This window comes from Orcinus orca, chromosome 1, assembly GCF_937001465.1.
Source record: "Orcinus orca chromosome 1, mOrcOrc1.1, whole genome shotgun sequence".
In the NCBI taxonomy this organism is placed as follows: Eukaryota; Metazoa; Chordata; class Mammalia; order Artiodactyla; family Delphinidae; genus Orcinus; species Orcinus orca.
This window is the reverse complement of record NC_064559.1, coordinates 99,699,251-99,713,774: the sequence shown is the minus strand read 5'-3', so window position 1 is coordinate 99,713,774 and position 14,524 is coordinate 99,699,251. Positions and strand designations below refer to the sequence as shown.

General features: G+C 40.4%; 1 protein-coding gene across 3 annotated transcripts; it reads right to left on the bottom strand.

The window, feature by feature from the left end:
- Nucleotides 1-6,402: 6,402 nt before the first annotated feature.
- On the bottom strand, nucleotides 6,403-14,339 carry RIT1 (Ras like without CAAX 1). Of its 3 annotated transcripts, none has more exons than XM_004284587.3 (6): nucleotides 14,193-14,339; nucleotides 13,574-13,718; nucleotides 13,346-13,402; nucleotides 10,578-10,651; nucleotides 10,164-10,355; nucleotides 6,403-9,096 (listed from the first exon to the last, which is right to left on the bottom strand). In XM_004284587.3, the coding sequence occupies exons 2-6, from the start codon at nucleotides 13,674-13,676 to the stop codon at nucleotides 8,866-8,868; spliced, it is 657 nt and encodes a 218-aa protein (XP_004284635.1). In that variant the 5' UTR covers nucleotides 13,677-13,718; nucleotides 14,193-14,339; the 3' UTR covers nucleotides 6,403-8,865. The 3 variants fall into 3 exon arrangements, with proteins under 3 accessions (XP_004284635.1, XP_033270579.1, XP_033270578.1); XM_033414688.2 differs by having other exon boundaries at nucleotides 14,234-14,250; XM_033414687.2 differs by lacking the exon at nucleotides 14,193-14,339 and adding an exon at nucleotides 13,859-14,081.
- Nucleotides 14,340-14,524: the final 185 nt, after the last annotated feature.

Here is a 14,524-nt window from a genome sequence, read left to right as displayed (position 1 = left end):
TCAGCATGATTTTCTTGGAAGCTGGATGACTATGAATGATGTGAACATTCAGACTCCAATAGGATATACTAGGGCATGTTCTCCAAAGCATGGCCTCAGACCACCTGATTCAGAATCATCTGGGACACTTGTTAAAACATGCAGATTCCAGGCTCCAGACTGACAGTCCTTTTTCTAGTCCTTCTGTTTTCCTCTTAAAATGTAATATTTAAGATCATAACCACCAGAGAGAGAGAGGATGGCTTTTAGTGCTGAGAATTAGTCTGCCCCTTTCATTGGAAATATTTCCAAAAGCAATGCTGAGACTGGCTGATTCTGTTCTCTTATTTATTCATTAGTCAGGAAATATTTTTTAATCGCGTCTCTATCATATGCCAGGTACTGGGGATACAAGACATTGATGAGCAAGAGTCCTACATTTGAGGAGCTTAGAAGAAGACAAGCATTAATCAATTAATCACACTAATAAGTATTTAATCACAAACTGAGAAATGCCCTGAAAGAAAAGGAACGCTGTGTGTACACGCAAGTAGTAGAGAGAAAGGAAGCAAGAGAAAAGGTTTAAAACTTTTTAAAGTTTCAGTTAAGGAACTATAAAACATTTTTGAATTGCAAAACTAACATCCTAAGCGTATTATAAGAACACTAGAAAATAGAGAAGAGGAAAAAAAAAAAATCAAGATTCCAAAACCTTAACAACCATTTTGTCTTCTAGTCTTAGTTCCTGTACATTTATTCCCCTGATACATTACTCAGGATCATTGTAGAAAACACATAAAATAAAGTACAATTCATAGGAACTGGAAAAAATCCACCTACAGGCAAACAGTATTAATTTGGGCATATCTCCTTCCAATCTCTTTGAACTACTGTATGATTCCAATCATAGTATGTATATAATTTTGCATATTACTTTTTTCTAACATGATAATATAATAACAATGATGGTATGAGTATCTTGGCACTCAAGATGTTTTTGGCTATAATTAACAGGAAACCCAATTCAAATTGGCTTAAACATTAAGAATATGGATCGGTTCACCTAACTGGAAGTCCAGAGGCAGGTTAGGCTTCAGAGTTGACTCAGCAAAAGGACACTAATACTATGAGGGGCCCAGGTTCTTTCTGTGGGCCATTCTGACATTCAACGCTAGCTTAATCATAAGGCTTTTATATTTATAGAAGCACCCCCCTGGGGCGGAGGGGAAAGGACCTCTCCTAGAAAGATAAGGTCAATCATTCCCAGAAGCCTCTAGCTATTCTTTCCTCTTATCTTGCTGGTCCAAAATGTGTCACATGGTCATTTCTGAGCCAATCACAGGCAAGGAGGATGGGATTATCTTTAGGCCATTTAGGACTGTCCTAGAACTGAGTATGGGAGATGGGTGGATTCTTGAGTAAAACATTTCCTTTGGAAGAAAGAATTGATGCAGGGTGGGCAATGAATGAAGAACATCACATAGTTGGTTTTTTTTTTTTTGGCCGCCCCGTGCAGCTTGTGGGATCTTAGATCCCCGACCAGGGATTGAACCTGGGCCCTCAGCAGTGAAAGTGTGGAGTCCTAACCACTGGACCACCAGGGAATTCCCACATAGTCTTCTACAGTACCTTTCACTCCAAGGTATTTTCTCCTGTGATCTGGTAACAAACTCTCTGAGAAGAGTTGCCAACCTACCAAGTGCCTCACCTACCAATTTCATCCATCCCCCATACCTTGCGGTTTGAAAAGACAAACAGCCTAGTGCTTGAAGTGTTCTTTAAATAATTCAAGAACAACATAAGTTTTAGCCATAAGGCATTCATTTTTCAGAAAACTGAGAACAATTTATTCTCATTCAGTATAACTTTTACAAGATAGTAAGCTGTAGAGTATCTCAATTGCCGAATACCATGTTAGGTCAAATACACCTTCTGAGCACCTCTAATAAATGCTCAAAACTCTGCTTGGCGTTCAAGAACAAACTCGTAGAGGAGGGCTTAAAGCTCAGCAGGCCCAGGAATAGATGTGCTAACAGAAAAATCGATAAGAGCCTGGGAATTCATTAGCTGCTCTCGTGTTCAAGTCTGGGGAGCTGGTAATTCACCTCAAACATCATGGTAAACCTCAATCTAATTGAAAAGCTCTGACAAGCTGTAAGGAGGGACTCATTTTCTTTTTAATAGTAATAGCAAAAATAGCTAACACGATTGAATGCTTATCAATGCTGGGCACTATTTTAAGGACTTTATAAATTTAAAACTCAATCCCTCCAACAACCCTGCTGGATATGTGCTATTATTATCCCCATTTAACAGATGAGAAAACTGAAGTCCAAGGACTGGGACTTCCCTGGTGGTGCAGTGGTTAAGAATCCACCTGCCAACACAGAGGACACGGGTTTGAGCCCTGGTCCGGGAAGATCCCACATGCCGTGGAGCAACTAAGCCCGTGCACCACAACTACTGAGCACCGTGTGCCACAGCTACTGAAGCCCGCGCTCCTACAGCCCGTGCTCCGCAACAAGAGAAGCCACTGCAATGGCCCCTGCTTGCCGCAACTAGAGAAGGCCCACGTGTAGCAACAAAGACCCAACGTGGCCAAAAATAAATAAATAAATAAATATATTTAAAAAAAAAAAAAAAAGTCCAAGGAATTTAAACAACTTGTTCCAAGTTCCACCACTTATAAGCAGTGCAGCTCGGATTCACCCTGTGCACTCTGACTCCAGAACCTCTTTTTTCTACCATCACTACTGGTGGAGACTTCAAAGAAAGATGCAAACAGAGGCTACGGGAACTAATGCAAATTAGAATGTATTCATGCTCTTGATGCCAATGTCCTCAAGAATGTTTCAGAGGGTCATCTGCTATTGTATGAAACTGGACATTTTCATGATTTACATTCACTCACACCAAATCAGCCTCTTCTCAGGCATTTTTCCAAGTTAACATTTAAACATTATTGTTTACCAAGGAGTTGAAACTCCTGCTTGTCCTCCACCCCCTTTCACTCTCCCACCACCTGATTTGATCAAATCTCGCAGGAGATTTTGCACTTTAGAATTAGAGGCACCCAAAGGACAGAACTGAGACTCCAAGAGCTGTATGCTTGTTTTCATTCACTGTTGAATTCCCAACACCCAACACGAAGCCTTGGCATTCAGTAGGCACTTAGTAAAGGTTTGTCATAAAGGCAGACAGGCAGTGAACAAAATAGTGTCTAGGAAGCAGACCTAAAGCAAACAGAAAAAGCCTTTGCCTCTTCTTCCTGTTTACTCTGAGTCAGAGTTTCAAAAGAAGTTTGGTCTAGAGTTGTTTTTTTGGTGGTGGCGGTAAATGTATATTAGCTGCAACCAGACCCACATACTCTCTTGAGTCTAAGGATATGAAAGTAAGAATAGCCTCAGTGTTTTGGGTGGGACTGTGCAAGTTATTTCTGACTAAATTGTATGTGCATGCATGCCTTCCAGGCCAGCAGAGATTTTATGTCGATTGCACCGTATTTGAGTACATAGTTAGACTCACTTTCATATAAACCATAAGTTTCTCTGCCTCCACTCTCTCACCTACACACTCCTCTGCAAAGAAAATAAGAAAAGTATCTGGTGGGGGATATTTCTGGAGCTAAAGACTTTCCCCTGGCTCAGAGCAAACTGTAATAAACTCTAGTAATAACCAGCTCTGGGAAGGGCAGGAAATGACACATGTCCCCACCCCAGCAGCTTTTGTTCAAAAAACTGGGTGACTTCATGATATAATCATGTGTGCTGGGGAATGTACACACTGAACCAAAAGCTGCTCATCATGTTTTTTTCTTCTTTTTTAAAGCAAGGACTATCAGACAAAGCTAAAATATTTCAGTAATTTTGTCTCAAGGCCAACTCATATTTAAAAGTTGATTGGGGGACTTCCCTGGTGACGCAGTGGTTAAGAATCCACCTGCCAATGCAGGGGATGCGGGTTCGAGCCCTGGTCCGGGAAGATCCCACACGCCGCAGAGCAACTAAGCCCGTGCGCCACAACTACTGAGCCTGCGCTCTAGAGCCTGTGCTCAGCAACAAGAGAAGCCACCGCAATGAGAAGCCCGTGCACTGCAAGGAAGTGTAGCCCCCGCTCGCCGCAACTAGAGAAAGCCCATGTGCAGCAACGAAGACCCAATGCAGCCAAAAATAATTGATTTTTAGAAAGTTGATATATATTTATATACATATATTTATATATTTTTTAATATATATATATATTTCAAAATATCCCAAACATTAAGACCTAACAGCACTTTGTGCTATCCAATAGCTTCCTTCATAACAAGGTATGAATTTATATTTCTTGCCTGTCCCTACAGCCAAAGCCCTTGTTTCCTTACTCATGAACTACTAGAGCAGACTTCTTGTTGCTTACTTCCAGTTGCTCCCCATCCCCACACCATACTACATGGAACCACAATTTTCCACATCTGTTAACTACAACTCATCACTGCTTTAAACAGTCATCCAATGATCTACCAAGACACTTTGACATCATCAAGCTCAGTGATTCCTAATCCAAGAATGGCTGCATGGCTGCAATCAGAATCACCTGGGAGGTTTTTGTTTTAATATAGATTCCCGGGTCCTATCAGAAATCTATGAAATCAAAATCTCCAGAGGTCAAAGTGAGAAAATGAGAAAAAACAAAACAGCTCCCTAGTTGTGATGCACGGGACCAGGGCTCGAACCCGTGTCCCCTGCACTGGCAGATGGATTCTTTTTTTTTTTTTCTGGCAGTAGGATTCTTAACCACTGCGCCACCAGGGAAGTCCCTAAGCCATCTTTTTTTTTTTTTTGCGGTACGCGGGCCTCTGACTGTCGCGGCCTCTCCCGTTGCGGAGCACGGGCTCCGGACGCGCAGGCTCAGCGGCCATGGCTCACGGGCCCAGCCGCTCCGCGGCATGTGGGATCCTCCCGAACCGGGGCATAAACCTGTGTCCCCTGCATGGGCAGGCGGACTCTCAACCACTGTGCCACCAGGGAAGCCCCCTAAGCCATCTTTTAAAGCCAAGTGTTTGCCAAGTTAACAAGGACTTTTAAAAATAAGACTTCAAATTTGTCTCACCCCTCTCAAGACTGACTTTGGAAAAAGTGCAACACTGCCAATTATTTGTCAACAGCGTACTAAACTCATATAAGCAAATTTTTTTTTTAAAGAAAATAAGCAATACATACGAGGAATGAGGAATTTCAGAAATTACATCTCTGATCTCATCTCTTCATTATTCTATTCAGGTCAAATTCAATCTCTCCTCAAATTTGCCTCCTCTCCCATTCACCCTTAAAGAGTCGGCTCCACTGATCTGCCCGAGCTTTGTTAATTCATTCCTTCTTTGAATCCTTGTAACACTGACTTTGAAGTAAGTAATCTGTTGCTTTAAGATTGATCTCTAGTTGTTTTGTATATGCAAATTTAATCAAAGCTCCAGAGCAGAGATATTTTACAGCCCTCTGAATCCCTCACAGCTCTTCAAGCAAACAGTGCTTAGTGCACGTAAGTGTCCATAAATACTTTGACTGTAATTCCACTGTCTATCCTAACAGAGGTTACATTAGAACATGGAATGCTCCTCTTCCATTACCCATTTTAATAGTGGACACACTGACAGTTACTGACCTACTCAATAAATGTTAAATCATGAGGACACAAAAATATATTCCCTTAATGTCCAAACTAAGTCCTCTCTACCAACGCTGATGCCCATTTAGAGTAGTGGAGATAAAAGCAACGACCTTCACATAAAAAATTATTCCTCATTCTCTCACATTTAGTTTACATACTCGAAACAACTTTAGTTAACCCTTGATCAGGTGGGCAAATGCACTACCACTTACAACATGTTTTTCCCATCTGCCCACCAAAGAGGTAGGCTCTTTTTTAAAAATTTTGCCTTGTCCCTTCGCCTCTCCCCAGAGATGCTGGGGTATCAGTGGGGTCTCTCCGGCACCTGCCCTGGAAGCAGCAGTTCACACTCCGCAACCTAAGTCCTCCAATGGCATGGCCAAATACCAAGTGTCATCCATCTGCTGGCTCCAGGACAGTGGGCAGTGCTTTAGGGTCAGGAATCAGAGCCAGGTGATGCCTAGAGCCGGGACCCCAGCTCACTGTCACACAGGGGAGACTCTTCCACAGTTGGATGGCAGCACCTCCACCTCCCACCCACCCCTCGACCTAGGCAAGCAGTGAGGTAATCTCTGGACAAAGGAGCATTCCGTGGCATGCTCCCGAGCACCTGACACAGGTGTTCTGTATACGGTGGGCACTCAAATTTTTTTGAATCAATATTTTCCAGCATATAAAATCTCAAGTTATTAAGTGTTTCTTAAAATGACCCTTGTGTAACGATTCCAGACATTTCTACCCATACATAGGTAAGTAAAGGAAAGGCCCAGTAAGTTGTTTAAAAGTTTTGTATTGTGTCATACAAACTGTCATCATATACAAGTGCATAAGTGAAAAACTTTTCTCTCCCCTCTCCTCCCCATACATTACAGTAGACCAGTTCTTGCTAATATATCACAAAGTTAAAACATGTATCTCTTTTGGAATTCTAAACAGTTAATTCTAGACACCAGCTTCCAAATTTTGTAACTTGCCAATCTGGTATGGACATGAACAGTTCCAGTGCTTTTCAACTTGTCCCTGAATTTTTCTCTCCTCAAAGTTCCAGGCAGTTAATTGATTTTAATGCCCTCAAATTAGATAAAGCTGACTATTTAGAGCTTATAAATTATTTACACTATACAATCACTAAGAATAGAGCTATGACTTACACATATTATACCCCTCAAACTATTTAGCACCATGAATAGAATTCTCAATACTACCTGATGGGCTAAGTAATCCAATGATCAAATATATGATAGTGATAGTCTTAAAAACACCCATTTGTTATTTTTCTTATATACATTACAAACTCCCTCCTGTCTTATAGATATAATTACATAGCTGTCAACATCTTGCTTGATGCTAATAACAATTCCCTAGGTTATTAGTAATGAGAAGCTAAGGCATTAAACCTAACAGGCTCTAAGCTAGTTTAAATGTGGTGAAATACTGTTAAAATAGAATTGCACTGTACTTCTTTTCTAACTTCACACTTCCAAAGTGCTACGGTTCCTGTAAGATTTTTGTCCTGCATAGATTCAAATTCTGCATCTTTCAGTTTTGGATGGCTTGAGTACCATAAACCATGATTTATTTGGTAGCAAAAACATTTCAGGAGTTTCAAAAGGGATCACTACTCAGCTAAAGAAGTTACAACCATCACTTTCCTTTAAACCTAGAACACATACCATTGATTGGAAGAAAAAATACAACAACCCTGTCCTGACTGTAATAAAAACGGAAAACAGTGAATTGAGCTGTGCACTTTTTAAGAGATGCTACACAGTCATGTTCTTAAAGTGGTCACAAACACTGCTTCAGTGACATTTAATGTTCAACATATGCTACATTACTCTTAGCACTTTTGTGCTTAATCTCCACACATAACAAGTTCAGGTATCAAAATAATCCTGATTCTAAAAGAAAGACCTCACCACCAATATTTAAAGCTGATTCTTCCCAAGAAGACAGGATAGTTTCTCACCTATGCAGTTATCAAAGTGGTACTGTCTTAGGCTAAGCTTTGTCAAGGCTCAGGCAAAACCCTGAGGTGAACTTAGCAAGGTCCTTGTAAAGAAATCTTCAATGAGAAACTCAACATATGGGAATTTTAAAGCTTCAGACTGGCTCATTACACAGAAATGCCACAGGCTTTCTTAGAACACTGAGTCTAGTGATTGTCTATGTCAAGGAGGCACATATACAATTTTACTAACTCCTGATGTCTTTTCAGTATGGAAAATGCAGTCAGTCTGACGAAGGGCCTAAAAAACATTCTGCCAGGCCTAGCTCTTCTAGAGAGCACAGGGAAGCTAAGGGAAAGCACTAGGAAGCAATTAATGTAAATGTATTTGTGTGTGCATCTCTGGGGAAAAAAATAAACCTGTACAAGGCAATGGCTGTCCCAACCAAGGATTTAGATTAAACAACAGTTTAGTAACCCAGTAATGGTTCCCAAAATGTTTACCTGTGAAGGTAAAGAAGGGCAAAACCCTGAAAGGAAGAGTAAAATAACCTTGTAGGAGAAAGCTTCATTACATCTTATATGTTTCTCTTTGCTCTCATCCATCCCAGTGCATTTGGGTCAAATGTGTACTTGTTAGAAAAGACAGGCTCCTCTGAGGAGCACTGTTCTGATCCTAACTTTTTCTAGCCAAGCTCTTGCAAAAACATACAGCCTGATTTCCCCAATATCATCACTCCATAATCTGCAACAGGAGTCAGTCCCACAGCTATTTGCTGAACTTTAGCACCAATCTCTTTAGAACTGATTTCCCCATGATTTTTGTTCTGTCTCCAGGAAGCACAGCATGAACAGAAAAGACTGAAGTCCTTACCTGGGACAGTTCCCAGGAAATTGCAGTTGAAAGAGAATGCAGAATGGTGCATGGCAAAAAATTCCTCTTGTGAGCTTGGGCAAACACGTATGGTATTCGTATTCCCCGGGGTATAAAAAATTTACATTAATTAATATCAGCAACAGAACCCAAAACATTGGTAAATCGAATTCTAATGTGACAATTTAAAAGTAGACAGTGCTCCACTGGGTTAATAAAATCAGAATTAGCTAAGAAACAATATTTTAAATACCACATCATTGAAAACTCCTAGTGGGCATGTCCCCTTCATCAGTTATTTTTAAAATAACAGTCATAACAGGAGAAAGAACAAGCACCATGCTCACTAATGCAGGTTACTGGACTGCTCTGATTAAGGACTGCAGTTCACAGATAAACATTTCACATCTTCCCTTCAAGTTACTGAATCTTTCTTCTTCCGGAACGGTGATTTTAGCCTCTTCCATACACTGTTTTTGGGTTTAGATTTTTTCTCCATGGCCAGCACTGCCTCCTTTTCTTTCCTACGTATCTCCCGTACAAGGGCATGGAAAACATCATCAATGTAGTAGCGGTATGCGGCAGATGTCTCAAAAAAGGGGCAGCTGAATTCTCGGGCCAAAGCCAATCCTTCTTCCTTGGTGACCTTTAAAAATGTAAACATGAGAAAATTTATAGTGGTAACAGCAGAAAATAATCACAACTGCCCCAAAAAGTGAAGGGGTTACCTTAACAGGAAGAGAGTACCTCAACTCTGGAAAGGTCCAAGCAGAGCAAAGTGATATTTGTAATGCTGGGAGGCTGGATTACATGATTTCTAATTCCTTCTGCTTTCAAATTATGTGATTCTATTTCTAGTCTATTTTAAAGATAACTTTTTGGAACAGGGAATAGTTATAGATATCAAATATACAATCTTAATTTTCTTCATACTTTTCATTTCAAGAATGTAAATCACAAGGCAAAGAGAGGTATACTTAAACTACAATACTGAAAACCATAAGGAACCTGAAATCAATATATCCAATGATGGATATTCCATAATTTCTCCTACTTTTGGACATTTAGACTTATTCTAATTTTTTGCTACCATAAAAAGCATGGCAATGAACAATTCATATATAAATCCCTGAATAGATTAATTCAAACAGGAATTAACTGAGAAGCATTATGAATTTAACTACTGTCAAACTACTTCTAAAAATTTGTACCATTCGTTGCTTTCACTGGTAGTGATAAACGTGCCCCTTTCACCACTCCTTCAACTCTATACCAAACAGCAAAATTTGAAACACTGTTGCTAACTTGAAGGGTATCATTTATTCTAAAATCCTCTACAATTTCTCTTATTCTCCCTTTCCATGGCTCATAATTCTCACCATCAGGAAGTATACCTTGAAGCCTAAGTTTCTCTTTTTGCAACATAAAGAGATTTACTTCTGAGGTTTTAGAAAATGAAAATCCCATGATCCTTCACTTAATGTGTATTCTATTTGTCATCTGATTATTATCCTGTGGGTTTTGTCCGTAAACTGATTCCTAAAATCCAGATTTTACCCAAAATAAGAGCACATTAGTAGATACAGGGAAGTTTTCCAGGCTAGGGAGAAGCTAACTTAAAATTTTCTTTTTAAGGCAAAGAAATTTATAAACAGAGAACACAAATGACTAATCCCACAAGACTACACATAGAATTTTCTACTCTATCCTCACCTGTCTTAGCTGCTTTAGGTCAGACTTGTTTCCCACAAGAACCACAGGGGTATCATCAGTACGTCGAACTCGATAAATAAGCTGTTTAAACTCCCGAACTTCATGGAAACTTCGACGATCGGTGATAGAGTAACAGATGATAAACCCTTCTCCTGCCCTCATATACTGATCCCGCATGGCTGTAAACTCTGCCTAGAGGGAAACAAGGATTATTAGTGTATTGATGCAACCTGGAACTATATACACTTTAGCTATTTATTTCAGATTAAAGAGAGATGTTGGTTACCTGCTATCCTGAGTCAGAGTGCATGAAAAATTAAAAGAGATGAACTAATGATCTTCTCTGCATAAGTCTTCCCCTCCCCTTTACTAGCACAAAAAGGCCTTTACTCATAGCATTTTGGGATTTAATACCTGTCCAGCCGTATCCAAAATGTCCAGATTGGCAGGCTCATCATCAATACGGATCCGGATTTTATAAGCATCTTCTACAGAAGGGAAGAAAGGTGGTACTATTAACCCATAAATGCAGGAATATGTAACCTTATTTTGAAATTCATCTTATGGAGAAATAGATTACACATTTAAGTGCCCAAATGTTCTCAGGAAGCTCCTAATTCCATTGAGACATGTAAATTGGGTCTTCAACTAATTTCTTTTTTCCCACATAAACCATGACATAAGTTTATTCATAGCTTAAGCTTATTAGACTTCACCTACAATTCTAAAAGAGTTGAGAGATTGTCTTTTGGAAAAATGTTAGGCCAGTAAAGTAACTTTACCATTTACTAAATAGTTATTAGACGCCAAGCATTATACTAAGTGATTTACATATGTTAGCTCATTCAACAGTGACAATAATTCAGTGAGGTTAGGTATTATTACCTCCATTTTACAGGTAAAGAAAATTAAACTCTAAAACATTAAATGTATTCCCCATGTTACAAAGTTCATTAATGACATAGCCAGAACTGAATCCAAGGGCTGCTTGACTCAAAAGCTTTATGTACTTAACCATATGCTATAGTTCTCCTCATTTTTAACATTATAGGAAAAGCAAAAACCAGAGTTTACTATTTTCTAAAGAATCCATATTGTCATAATTTCTCCTTTATGAGAGCACATTTCTTTTTGTATTCTTATGGTAACCTTGGAAAATACAGCAAAGTAAAAAAGAAGAGAAAAACCTCACTCAGTATTTCCATCATTCAAACAACTGCTGCTTACATCCTTATGTATTTCCTTCAAACATTTTTTCTTGAACCCCTGCTTCTGACTCTTCCTCAAAAATGAAGAGCCTACTAAATCAATGATTCTCAAACTACAGGTCACGCATGATCCGTTAGAATTTGCAAATTGTGGATGAATTTAATGGGTTGGGACCAGCATGAAAGTAAACAAGCAGAAATCTAAAATGAAAGAGGAAATACATGAGTGCACCAAACTTAGTGAGGTAAATATAGTTTCATGATATTTTAATTACATATACATGTGTGCAAACATATACTTATATGTGTACTGGTTACAATATAAAGTTTTTCTTAGAGTTAGCAGCCAAAGTCTGAAACAAAATTGCACTAAACTGTAAACTCAATGACAGCAGACCCCATATCTTTTTGCTTACTACTGTACCCCCAGGGCCTAACACAGTGCTTGGCACATAACAGGAACTCAAGAGATGAAAGTATTTGTTGTTGAAATCAGATAATATTGTCAGAAGAGCAGATGACTGGGGGAAAAAAAAATCAACTGATTAAAAAAAGTAACTTTTCAGGGGACAAGGATATGGGTTTTACTTTATTATTTTTTTTAATTTTATTAAAAAATTTTTTTTTATTTTGGCCACCCCATGCAGCTTGTGGGATCTTAGTTTCCTGACCAGGGATTGAACCCAGGCCCCTGGCAGTGAGAGCACTGAGTCCTAACCACTGGACCACCAGGGAATTTCCAGGTTTTACTTTGAAGAAAGGAAAAGATATTTCGTTTTTTTTTTTTTTGGCCGCACTGCATGGCATGCGGGATCTTAGTTCCCTGACCAGAGATTGAACCCGTGCCCCCTGCAGTGGAAGCACAGAGTCTTAACCACCGGCCACCAAGGAAGTCCCAGGAAAAGATATTTCTGGAGTTCTAAGTAAATTATCCTAGGCCTTACATTAATTTTATTCCCAGAATTCCCACCATAGTGTGAATTCCTGAACAATGTTCTAAATTTAATATAGTACATGAAAAAATAAGAACTGTTTCTATTTTCCCCAAGCCACAGAAGCATCTACTATATAAAATGACCACATCCAAAGATGGGTTAGCACAGAACACTCATTGGCTCTGTGGAAAAAAGAGCAGCAGAGGACTGACCCAATGGAAATCCTTCCTAGAGACCCAGGATCACGACAAAGTGTCACATCCTGAAAATACAAGTAATATGGCAGGTATTCTTTGCCCTCCTCTATCCCCATCACCATTTTTCTTTTATCCTGGGATATAACTCCTAAAAAATCAAACCTGCCTCCTTATGGTTCAGGAATGATAGTAACGTTCTTGTTCTTGGTGTTTACATAGAACAGGAGTTAAAAAAAAAAGGCAAAACAAAATTACTTTTTACTCTCTAACACTGTTTTACTAACAATAGAGCATTAAGGATTATAAAAGACACGAAGAAAGACCTTGCTATGTAATGAACTTGAGGTATAAGGAAGTAAATTAAAGGCTTCTAGTGGAACAAGTCCAGGCTCTGCATGTCTGGGTTGTAAGAGTTCAGCAGGCTGGCTCTACTTGTTTTTCTGCTTCCTTCTGTGGAAGTTCAAACCAGCTGACTCATAGTTACAGAGTCAGTCTCAAGTCAGACCCTTAGAAAAAATAATAGCAAAAGGCTTCGTTAAGTGGCTTTTAAATTTTTCCCTTAACCTGGCAATACAATATACCAACCATAAAAATATAACAAAGAAAGTGTCCCACTAATGCTCAATAAAAGACAGACTAAGATGGCTGATATACATATACAGTTAAGCTAGGGAAAAAAAATCCATTTGCTTACCAACTGCTATGATATCCTTATTAAATAAATCTGAATTAGACACCAAAAAAGGCTCAAAATATAAATGGTTGAAAATTGTTTGAAAAAATTGACACCAAGACACTTTTATGGGGTTTATTTGGAAAACCGAAGTGATAATCTGACTTACCAATGGTGGGATCATGATCTTCTGGAAACCGGTGGCTGATGAACTGCATGGTCATGGCTTTAAAACAAGAAAGGAAAGTTAAAATCCACACAAAGGTCACCCACAGAAAGAACTGTAAGTATCAATATTGCATGATAGTCAGTCTCCCAGTTGGTTTGGGTGGAGGGCATTTGTTCTAAGAATTTTTCATTCTAATTTCTTTTAAAATGGAAGAAAAACATCACCTACCGCTTTTCCCTACACCGCCAGCACCCAGCATCACTAGTTTGTATTCCCGTGACAGCCCTGCAGGGCTGCTACAGCTACCAACTGGGCGAGTTCCAGAATCCATTGTCCTCTTGGAGAATCCTGGGCTGCCCCGAGGAAAAGGCACCTGGAAATAAAGAAGAAAATATTTAAACCAGGATTCAGACACCGTGACGACAGTCCTAGAGCCAGTGCCCTACCTTCCCATACTGTGACCTATTACTCCTGCTCCCTTTCTGGCTTCCCTAAGAAACCCTACATCCTCACCTTCCCTCCGGGACAGCTCACTCCTATGAAACATCACAGGTTTTCCGAATTATTACACTTTCCAGAAAGAATAAAGAGACAAAGAAATTTTGAATTTCTTTTCAAACTGGAGCACCGGCACAGCATGAAGGAGCCCAGTGAGAAAGATGAGGTTTGGGGACCAAAGGAACACCGCCCCTTAGGCCGCAGGGGTCCTCTCACACCAGCGGTACCCGGAGGTTCCGCCCCCTCCCCATTCCCCTCGACGGCTCCCCTCCCCCAGCTGCATCTCCGGCCCGCCATCAGGTCCCCCGCCCTTACCTTTCACGAGCCAACCCACTCCTGCTGCTCGTACCCGTCGGGACTTGAAGACGTCGGCCGGATTTGGTCACTCACCTCGCCCTCCTCACTCGCGGCTAGGATCGGCACTGACCTGTGACCCCTCCCGCAGCCGGGAAAGATGGCGCCACCAGCGCCCGCGTCTGGGGGGGGGGGGGGGGGAGGGGCGGAGCTGCCCCGTGACGCCTGCAACTGGCCCCGCCCCCCCGGGGAGGGCCATCTCCCCGGCAGGTCCTCAAACCCCGTTCCGCGACTCGCCGCCAAGGGCCTTGGGAGAGTAGCATATTCAGGACGTGCCCACAAAGGCGTTAAAACAATTATTAACACAAAAGTCAAATAAGTATGTGA

Bases quoted from the DNA above. Each gene is read 5' to 3' on its own strand.
- RIT1 (XM_004284587.3), bottom strand. From the start codon at position 13,676: ATGGATTCTGGAACTCGCCCAGTTGGTAGCTGTAGCAGCCCTGCAGGG. The intron at 10,652-13,345 runs GTAAGTCAGATT...TCCCTTCTGTAG, and splicing joins AGATCATGATCCCACCATTG to AAGATGCTTATAAAATCCGG. The intron at 10,356-10,577 runs GTATTAAATCCC...GTTTCCCTCTAG, and splicing joins TTTTGGATACGGCTGGACAG to GCAGAGTTTACAGCCATGCG.